At 36.6% G+C, this 11,677-nt stretch overlaps 1 protein-coding gene across 1 annotated transcript in view; it reads left to right on the top strand.

The window, feature by feature from the left end:
* The first annotated feature begins 10,792 nt into the window (after nt 1–10,792).
* The window catches only part of LOC115222567 (protein cramped-like), a 33,078-nt gene continuing 32,193 nt past the window's right edge, over nt 10,793–11,677 (top strand). The window contains exon 1 of the mRNA XM_029792843.2: nt 10,793–11,524. Coding sequence (XP_029648703.1) covers nt 11,457–11,524 — 68 coding nt within the window. The 5' untranslated portion in view covers nt 10,793–11,456. The remainder of the gene's footprint in view (nt 11,525–11,677) is intronic.

The following is an 11,677-nucleotide window of genomic DNA, read 5'->3' as shown; positions in this document are numbered from 1 at the left end:
AGATAACCGGTGTTGGTATGTTTACGTCTCCGTAACTCAGCGGTTTGGCAAAAGGGGCCGATAGAATAAGTCCTGGGGTCGATTTGTTCGACTGAAACCCTTCAAGGTGATACTCCAGCATGACCACAGTCAAATGACCAAAACATAAAAGAATACACACACACACCCAAATTCCCAGAAAACGCACCATTATCTTATCAAATTAGGGTTTGGTTCATTAATATGCAATGACTGAAAGAATCTATCAAAAATTTTAAGTACATCTTGAAAGACCGTGCGCCATTTAAGTCGTCAAACACGGTATTCACAGGAATATGGTAGTTTTATTGTCACAGTGTATTCTGCAATTTTTTCAAATAATACCGGTGAAAGACTAAAACTTTTCCTGTTGCAGGAGAATGTACTACATGCGTGTCAATGCAACTTTTCCCTGAACGAATTATACAGTAAAAATAAGAGTATCTTTTATTTAAAAAATTCACTGATACTGTTATCCTATAGCAGTTAAGATCAACACTAATAAATTGGCGATCTTTCGTCTCTAGTAGACCTTTCCGTCGATTTCCGTAAAAAAAAATTTTTTTTTTTACATATGGGCTTGCGGGAACTTTTGAAGTAATATACATACATATATACACATACACCGAGTAAAAAATTTCAGTTATCTCTTTCTTTCACACATTACTCTGTCTCTTTACACACACTAACAGAAGCACTTCACTTACACAACATACTGTCTGTCTCCCACACCCCATCAAACACACACACACACACATGTACATCAATGCTTCCCATGCACGGTAACTTCAAAAGAACTTCCCTCGTCATACAATCGCTCTCTCTTAGTCTCTTTCGCTCTCATTACTTCAAAAGTTCCCGCAAGCCCATATGTAAAAAAAAAAAAAAATTTACGAAAATCGACGGAAAGATTGACTAGAGACGAAAGATTGCCAATAAATTGTTTTATGGGAAATACTTAGACCGATTCCTAGAATCAACAGCTGATATTGTGACGTCAAAACACCCAGCTTACCAAATCATAGAACTGACTTAATTCTGTCTCTGTGCTTTATTTAGATTTTGAAATAAAAATTACGACATTAGAAAGAAAATCAGTTTCGGTTGACTAATTTATTAGATTTGAAAACAAATTACATTAGAAAGAAAATTAGATTCTCTTTACAAAAAGGGACAGAGAATATGCAGAGACAAGAGTTCGAACTTGTCCCTCATATTTTTTGTCACCCAATTACGCCATACCATTATACAAATAACTGTCGGAATGTATAATGATATCTTAGAAACAACTGCTGCAATATTTCATAACTAGAAACAAAACAAAGAAATTAGTTTAGCGATATGACTAATGATTATATTATTGAGGGAGCTTAATATCTAGGAAGTTGTTATATCTGGTGGATGTGCAACATTTTCCTTGCACAACCTGATGTCCCTGTTACGCGTACGTGCGTCTGTGTATATATTTATGTATGTATATAATATATATGTATGTGTGCATGCACCAATAAATCCGCGCACATATGCCTGTGTCTATCTATCTATCTGTCTAACTATCTATCTATCTATCTGTCTGTCTGTCTATCTATCTATCTATCTGTCTGTCTATCTATCTGTCTATCTATCTATCTATCTATCTATCTATCTATCTGTCTGTCTATCTGTCTGTCTGTCTATCTATCTATCTATCTATCTATCTATATGTCTATCTATCTATCTATCTATCTATCTATCTATCTATCTATCTATCTATCTATCTATCTATCTATCTATCTATCTGTCTGTCTATCTATCTGTCTATCTATCTATCTATCTATCTATCTACCTATCTATCTATCTATCTATCTATCTATCTATCTATCTATCTATCTATCTATCTATCTATCTATATGTCTGTCTGTCTATCTATCTATCTATCCATCTATCTATCTACCTACCTACCTACCTACCTACCTATCTATCTATTTATCTGTCTGTCTGTCTGTCTGTCTATCTATCTATCTATCTATCTATCTATCAACATCTTGCTCTCTCTATATGTGTGTAAAATGTTAAAATATGTTCGTACATTCATAATTACACGCGCTCGTAAACGCGCGTGCATGATTGCATCTGTGTGTGTAGCAGGAGGTAAGGGAATCGTAGTTAAATACTATTGATTTTTAATATTGCTACAAATTCGGAGGGGACCGTAGAAGTCAGTTGAATCGATCCCATTATTGGACTTTTATCGATTCTTTATATATAACACAAAGTCGGCTTAGGAAGGATCTGATTGTGAAATAACGAAAGTAAATACTAGAGGTTCGGTTTCTGTCTCAACTCCATCGCCTTTAGATTATTAAATATGATAAAAATATTGCCATTGAAAGAAAACCTTTTTGAGTTTTATTTCCTACTTTTGTATAGAAAATAGAATTCAAAGGGAGGATCTTGATTTCCATATTTTTATACGAGGAATGGCATCAATCAGTTTTATGCAAATACTTTTTATTTTCAATTTAATCAAGAATAGTTTGAATTGGGAGATGGAAAGTAGCATTTTGCTTTCGGTTCTCTTTTGGTTGTATGTATTCCTACTCCCCCGACTATTTTCGTTGATTAACCTCCATTCCAGAGGACTGAAGTCACACGTATTCATGCAACTATTCCATCTTTCCTTTATACCGACAAAAGATTATCACTATCCAGTATGGCCTTTTTAAAGATAGTACGGTGCTGAGGTTTTTTCTTTCTTCCTTTTTTTCATTTTCTTTATTTCTTTTTCTTTTCTTTTTTTTTGGTGGGGGGTGGGCCTGCTGTTTTTGCAGGTCGAGTGACCACATACTAATTTTAAAGTATTATTTTAATATAATGAAATTATTGTATACAGTGCTCAGGTGCACCACAAGCAAAGCTGACATCGGCGTAATTCGAACTCAGAACGCAATGCTGAAAGAAATGTTGCTTATTCATTTTTTTTCCCCGGCACGATAACAGTTCTGCCAGCTCCCCCATAGGTTGTTTCTTACCCCCAAAACTCTTCACGACAAAAGAACTCTTAAAGCATTCTGTTCTTTTATATTCACTGAACGATCACAACTGCTTCTAAGCACATTTGCTGGGTCGTATTTAGAACGCAAAGGGACATAATCACTATCGGTCTGACGCTCGCCCTTTCGCTAACCTAATAATAACTTGTAATTATTGGGTTGGAAAAAAAAAGCGCCTACCATGGTACAACGCTTGTCATATCTACAGATGTGGGTTCGAATCCCAGGAGCAGCTTTCGAATTTTTACATACAAAAATGTTTTTTTTAATTCAATATTTACAAGCTGTTATTTATAGCTTTATATGTGCTTCGAGATCTAGTTAAAAAAATAAAAAGAATTATTTTGCGTTCTCTCGAAACTTTATAAATTCTTATCACGTCATCAACAAATAATAGCCTTTTTTAAAACATATATTTCACCACAAAAGCAACAAAATACAAAGCCGTTGGTACAATAACAGCCATATATTGGTATAGGTGCGCATACACAAGTACACATACATTAATACATAATAAATATATAAATGCGTATGATGACAGCTTAACGAAATGCATCGGATCGCTAGAAAAAAATCCCATTTTCCGTAGCGGTGTCGTATGAAATTGTCACCCATAATTATAACCCTAGTATCGATCTATTGCATTTCAATCTATTTTAGATTTAGGGTTAGGGGTTGGGGAAGGGTATCTTTTTTTCTTCACAAATGTAAATAAACCCAATCTGTTTCTTAAAGGAGGGACATATTCATTATGCACAGAATGTTATTTACCTAAATGGACTCCAGTGATTGGTTAAAATTGCCGAAATGCAAGTAATTTCAGACGAAATATCTTACAAGCTATAGAATTTTCTCAATAAAGCCAAGAGAAAATGATGTTTTATAAACACATTCTACCAGTATACGAAGTTTAAAACTTTTTAGTTACCTAGAAATTATGTTACAAAGTACCGTTCAAAAGGAAAAGATCCAATGCATCTATTGGTCTCTTTTTGTCAACACAGGGCATCATGAGCTGCTAACAGTGTGTTTACAACTTTACCATAAGTGAGTTTTTTTCCACCTAACTAAACCTCAGTGAATGAAGTTGCTTTCGGAAGTTAAAATATGTCACAAACATATTTGAACTAACCTAAAGTTTATTTTGCATCAATGCTTTGCGCTACTACTTATATATTTCTTGAGAGAGGGTGGTCAACGAGCGAAAACCATTCACTAGTATTGACTGATTTATCATAAAGCTACGACTTACGGTCATCTCAGGGTTTCCTTTCTTTGGTATCCTCATCTAAGGACAGTTTAAAAAGCCAGAAATGCATCTGGTGGGGGTGGCAATAGAGGGTAACATCAAGCTGATAATGATATATTTACATTATTTGCCATAAACGATAATTTTTACTCCGTGATAAACTACAATGAAATTAGCTTTAGGAATTTAAGTATGTCGCAAACATATTTGAACTAGTCTGATATATATATGTACGGACAAATGGGCGTACGTACGTGTGTTTATTGTATCAAAAAATCACACATCTACTCGAATTTCGTTTAGCTTCTGATCGTAGTTATGTGAAAAATGTTGTACAAGTTTTTATTGTGTGTTTGAGGGATTGGTGCTACTTTGGTGTGTGATCTACAGGGGAGATTACCTTTTTACTTGTTTCAGTCATTTGACTGTGGCCATGCTAGAGCACCGCCTTTAGTCGAGCATATCGACCCCAGGGCTTATTCTTTGTAAGCCTAGTACTTATTCTATCGGCTTCTTTCGCCGAACCGCTAAGTTACTGGGACGTAAACACACCAGCATCGGTTGTCAAGCGACAGTGGGGGGACAAACACAGACACACACACACATAGGGGTGTTCGAGCTAAACTTGATGATTTTTATGTCTCCTTCTTCAGAAACAACTTGATGTCCGAGGGACAATCAATGGCATCAAAGATTGAAGTTGTAATTGAGAAAAGATAATCGACTTGGGGGATTGAAAGCTATCTGAATATTGGAAAAGTGTTACCTGTATCATGATGATACCGACATTATGATGGCTGTGACAAGGACAGCTACAACGGAGACTATGAAACTTTGACCAGCAGAAAGGGACACAGCAGGCATTCTGACTGTGTCCGAACGCCCGAATTCATCCTCACAACTTTGAAAAGGCCTTCAGCTAAATTCAGATTACCATGCGATGCTACTGGAGACTGGTCAATCCCTAACTGGTGAAAGTTGCTGCTTGAAGGCCATAATTTTGGCAGCAGGATTCAGCTTCTTGCATTACTTCTGGAAAGAATCAGAAGTGATTTTCAGGGAATTTCGACGATTTCACCAGCCCTAATTTCTGACCCATTAATTCCTACAATTGCAATCCTATGGAGCACACTTGAGAAAGACACCAGCCACTCTGCCTGCAATACTAAGGTCGAGCTGGTGTTCGAAGATCTTTCCCGGAACACAATGAGGAACGCACGTACCAGGTTCCGGAGCCGTCTTGAGGCCATAGTGGAAGCCGAGAGCGGCTACTGTGAATAAACCGTATTTTTCCGGTCATCAACTAGTTGATATATTTAAAATTTTTTAAATACTTAAATATTGTTTTCATTTCCTTTTATGAAAAGTGTCGAATTTAGCCTCACCCGCCCCCCCCACACACACACACATACATACAATTATAGCGTGGAAGATGTTATTTCGTCTGCCGTTACGTTGTGAGTTCAAATTCCGCCGAGGTCGACTTTACCTTTCATCCTTTCGGGGTCGATAAATTAAGTACCAGTTACGCACTGGGGTCGATGTAATCGACTTAATACCTATGTCTGTCCTTGTTTGTCCCCTCTAAGTTTAGCACCTTGTGGGCAATAAAGAAATAGGAAGATGTTTGTAAACCATTTAAGAACACACAAAAACCGTTAGTTTAACTTCAACATCTAAATTTAATTTTTGTCAAATATTTTCGTCGCTTTGAAACCGCGACATGTTCACTGACAAACTTCGTGCTGCCTCTCAGTTTTGTTAGTGAACAGGTCGCGGTTTCAAAGCGACGAAAATATTTTCACACAAATTAAATGTATGTAAATGTTATAGTGAAACTAATGGTTTTTGCATGTTCTTAAATGACTTACAAACATTTTCCACACTGCAATTATTTTTGTTTCAGCACACGATCTCAGATCAAGTCATTTGCATAGCAAGTACATCTACGTGTTTATGTATGTATGTATATATATATATATATATATAAAGTACAAAGTGAGATAGGGGTTATGAGTGTAACCCACTATGGGATATCATTTATCCAATATACTGCCAGTAAAGTACCCAGAAGGCTAGTACTTTATATATATATAAAGTACAAAGTGAGATAGGGGTTATGAGTGTAACCCACTATGGGATATCATTTATCCAATATACTGCCAGTAAAGTACCCAGAAGGCTAATACATAAATGATAAGAAAATCTATTCCTCCATTTTCTTATTTTGTATTGTTCGTCTCCCCGTGGCCTTTAGGCACAACTTCACAAGCCAGCCCCATTCTCAAATCGTCCTGTCGAAAGACCCTTGTCCTACGTCCTGGTTTTGTTTTGTTGTTTATTTTTTATTTTTACCGTTATTGTTTTTACGTTTTTGTATTCTTATTGGTGTCACGTATTCTGTATTTTTGTTTGTGTACTTCGATCTGTTTTCCGTCCTTTCGTTGTAGACATTCGAAGCTTTCTTCCAGGGGATCTAATGCGCTTGGCTTAGATTCCCTTGGCGGGCTGGCCATATCGGAGCAATCTCAAGATTAATCAGCCGAAATTGCTAAGATGATCTGGTTCTTGACTGATGACTGAGGGCTTCGAATGTCCCGTCCTGTGGTTCTTGTGTCGTCTCTGTGGTGTTTCATGTTCTTGTCCATGTCTGTAATTAATGTTACTGTTTACCTATATATATATATATATATATATATATATACGCGAGAAAGAAGCAACAAGAATGGATAGGTTGTTGCTTCTTTCTCGCTTATAAACACCCCACATTACTGTATTGTTAAATCAGTATAGTTTTTTTTGGTGCATCTAAGTTAGGTACCATATTCAAGTAAATTTTTTAAATAACTTGAATCTTTATTGCTCTTTGTATATATATATATATTATATATATATATATCAGTTGCCATATTTCATTCCATACCGGCTACCCCTAATGAGCGCAGGGTTACATAATCGGATTGTTACCATACACTCCGTAGAATTCCTAGCGCGAAACTGATTGGTTAAATCAGCCGAAATGGATATTGTACACTTCGGATAATATACCCACTCTATTCACAGATATACGAGTGCATTTCTTCTTGGCTCTTAGATCGCACGCACACACACACACACGCGCGCGACAGGTTTCTTTCAGTTTCTGTCTACCAAATCGACCCGTAAGGATTTGTTAACCCCAAAGCTACAGTAAAAGAAACATGTGGTGGGTGGCACGCAGCGGGACTGAGCTCAGAACCTTATGGTTGAGAAGCAAACTTCTTACACTTCAGCCACACCTACGCTTAGATACACACGTACCATATACGTAAAGGCATTTTGTATATATGTGCGCGCGTGTATTAAAAAGTTTCAGGAAAGAATTGTTGATAGTCACAATATTTGAAGAAAGATTCTCTTAGATTAAAAATTGCAAATCATATTTAAAAAAATACACGGATCTTTTCCTTTTCAACGGCAGTTTTCAAGGATCCAAATACACTCCCACCGAAAAAAGAGTGACATACATACTCACACACACACACACACGTATATGCATGCATGTATGTATTTATGTATGTATGTGTGTGCGTCTGTGTATGTATGAATGTGTGTATATGTTCTATGTATGTGTGTGTGTGCGTGTGTGTATGTATGTGTTTGTGTATGTTATATGTATGTGTGCGTGTGTGTATGTTATATGTATGTGTGCGTGTGTGTATGTTATGTATGTAAGTATATATATGTATGTGTGTATGTTATATGTATGTGTGCGTGCGTGTATATATGTATATGTTATATGTGTGTATGTATGAATGTGTGTATATGTTCTATGTATGTATGTGTGCGTGTGTGTATGTATGTATGTTATATGTATGTATGTGTGCGTGTGTGTATGTTATTTGTATGTAAGTATATATGTATGTGTGTATGTATGAATGTGTGTATGTGTTATATGTATGTGTGTATGCGTGTATATATATATATGTTATATGTATGTGTGTGTGTATGTATGTGTGTGTGTGTGTGTATGTATGTGTGTGTGTGCGTGTGTGTATGTATGTATGTCGTCTAACTTGAGAAGCAAAGTGCTTAACGGACGTGTGACTCAAATCTGCGCGCGTTGTTATAAATATTCACGGCAAAACATTTGCCTTCTAATTTTAGAAAGCCTGCATGCTTATTCAAACAAAAATGAATCATAATTTCACATCCCCCCCCCCTAACCCGGCAAATCTCAATGAACTCGCATTTCTAAGTTCAAACCTGCGGAATTAATGAAACACGAACTGTTTTATTTAATCAGTTAAAAATATTAATTAAACTTCTTCTTCAGGTGAAATCAATCAGCATTAATTGAACCACGACGATAATAAAAATAACAACTAAAATTTTCCACAAATCTCACCCTCCCAACTTAGAAAGGTATGAAAACACTGAATAATATAATAATTCTAGGCATAGGCAATCTTTCGTCTCTAGTAGACCTTTCCGTCGATTTCCGTAAAAAAATTTATTTTTTTTACATATGGGCTTGCGGGAACTTTTGAAGTAATGAGAGCGAAAGAGACTAAGAGAAAGCGATTGTATGACGAGGGAAGTTCTTTTGAAGTTACCGTGCATGGCAAGCATTGATGTACATGTGTGTGTGTGTGTTTGATGGGGTGTGGGAGACAGACAGTATGTTATGTAAGTGAAGTGCTTCTGTTAGTGTGTGTGAAGAGACAGTAATGTGTGAAAGAAAGAGATAACTGAAATTTTTTACTCGGTGTATGTGTATATATGTATGTATATTACTTCAAAAGTTCCCGCAAGCCCATATGTAAAAAAAAAAAAAAAATTTTTACGGAAATCGACGGAAAGGTCTACTAGAGACGAAAGATCGCCCTAGACATATAAAAGAAAGAAGGGAAAATATTATGGTGATGTCTCCATAGCTTTTTGATCATAAGTTTACTTTTTATCAGCCTGTTCACATGGGGCTAAACCTCATCTATCTGTTACAGCAAACATTTATTTCAGTGTCGAGATAAGCGGCAGAATGTAGCGATAAGCATTCATATTTTTATTATTTTTATCGCTTATGATAATCCTTTCCGCTATAGGCCCAAGACCTGAAATTTTAGTCGAAGGGTCTAGTCGATCACATTAACTCTAATGCTCAACTGGTACTTATTTTATCCATCCCCAAGGGAGAAAAAGCACAGCTGACATCGGCGTAATTCGAACTCAGAATGCAATGCTGAAATAAATGTTGCTTATTCATTTTTTTCCCGGCACGATAACAGTTCTACCAGCTCCCCGCTTTAATATCGCTTATAAAAATAATGTCTTTGGGAAAGGCACGAACATCACGTTTAGTTTTATGAAAAATATTTTCCTAGTAGCATAGTGGGTGTGTGTGTGTAAGTATTTTTCTCACCTGGTGAAGAATCTAATTAAACGGGGGAATTATTGTCGTAATTAGTAGTTTTGAATGCTTAGGCCCTGAAATCTTTAATATGATCCTAAGATTGTAGGCTCGACAGGTTTTGTAAGACGGAGCAGGACTTAGTTGTCAGCTAAGCAATTTTGACGATCTTTCGATAAAAAAAATGTAGCTGTCACTCTCTCTCCTTCATACACACATACTTTCTCTCTCTCTCTCCCTCACACACACATACTTTCTCTCTCTCTCTCTCTCAGCTGATAGATTATTGACATTCCTGAGACTCAAAACGAAAGAGCCCAATTTTCTATAGGTGTGTATATATATCAATGTGTGTGAGAGAGAGAGAGAGAGAGAAAGAAAGAATGAGCGAGTGAAAAGAAGCGAGGGAGAAAATGAGCGAGAGAGTGAGTGAGTGAGAGAGAGAGAAAGAGCTAGCGTGCGCAATTGACCGTGAATGGATGTTTAGTTTTAAAGTGTCATTCTAAGTATAAAATGTGACAAGCATTTCGCGTGTTGTTATTTTTCTCGGCGAGTCAAATCCTAATAAAAGAAGTTAAAGCCCCGTCACTAAGCATTTAGCAGTTTTGGTTTGGTCCTCATCATCCACGACTGAGAAATCGTTATAAATAGATAGATATACGATAAAGTTAGTCGTAACTATCTACAATATGCGCTGCGGTGGTTGCTGTCCAGTGTATCATCCTGTTTTGAAGCTGTTTGGTGTGATTTGAGGGAGATTTGGCTACCATTTCTAACGACCAGGATGACCGCGTAGAAGCCTCCTCGTCGGTTCGGAAAAAACGGTAGTGGTAAGTGATTAAGTGACTGGTTGATGGTTTTAATTGTTTTCTCAGAGATATATGCCAAGATAACTGGCCTAGATGGTTAGAGAGCCAGAAATACAAAACTGCTGAGGTATCCAAACTTTGATGCGTCTCTCACGATTCCGAGTTCAAATCCGGCCGACTTGATGATTGGATATCGATCTTATCGACTCACACACCCTCTCTATGTTTAAATAATAATAATAATAGTAATAATAATAAAAACTAGCAGTAGCGATCCTGGGCAACAGCAGCAGCAAGAGGATAATAAACTTAATGGAAAAAGAGAAAAGGAAAGAAGAAGAAGAAAATAAGGCTGAAAGCAAACTTGAAAGAAAAGAGTAAAAATGCGAATGGCAGCGAGTGTAGAGGCAGTGTCTGAGTGAATTTCTATCAAAACTATTATCACTCAACGCGTTTTAGTCTAATTTGTGTGCGGTGCATTCTTCTTCTTCTTCTTCTTCATCACTATTATGGCAAAAAGAAGAAGAAGAAGCTGTCTTTACTAGCAGTAAGAAGTGCTAATTGATGATGATGATGTTGATAGTAATAGTGATGATGATAATAGTAATGATGATGATGATAGTAATAGTGATGATGATGATGATGCGGAGCTGTGCAGATGATTCGCTATGAAAACAACGTTGACAGAGGCTTTTTTCCAATTAATTACCAAAAGAGGAAAATTCCAGGCAAAGTTTTTGTCTCTCGTTCTGGTTACCATTATTCTTGATTATTTTTTTAAAACTGTTTATTTTCATTTATTTTGCTTCTCCTTCTCTCTCTCTCTCAGTCACCGACGACCGAGAGAAGATAATTTGTATTTTGTACCAAAGTGACGGACAGGACTCTGCTGACTTCGAAGTCTGGCATCTTAACAACAAGTCGGATTAAAAGCTGGATTTCAAGCAGGTTCTATCGAAATGGGTATTGGAACCCGAAGTAAAAGTCATCAAGGAGAATGTTTGGGACAAGACCAGGCTTCATCTCGGTAAAGTATACGTCTATGCAGTCCAAGTTTAACCGCAAGGAAATAAAATTGTTGTACAACCGCCATTTTTTACTTCAAACCCGTAATTGTTCTCACAAAAACATTAAGTTTTCACTTATTTCCGCTGTTCAAATCGAGTCGAGTTTTTCTCTC

The sequence above is a fragment of the Octopus sinensis genome, linkage group LG20 (genome assembly GCF_006345805.1).
Source record: "Octopus sinensis linkage group LG20, ASM634580v1, whole genome shotgun sequence".
Lineage (NCBI taxonomy): Eukaryota > Metazoa > Mollusca > Cephalopoda > Octopoda > Octopodidae > Octopus > Octopus sinensis.
Note: the sequence above shows the minus strand (reverse complement) of the source record. Positions and strands in the feature narration are given on the sequence as shown.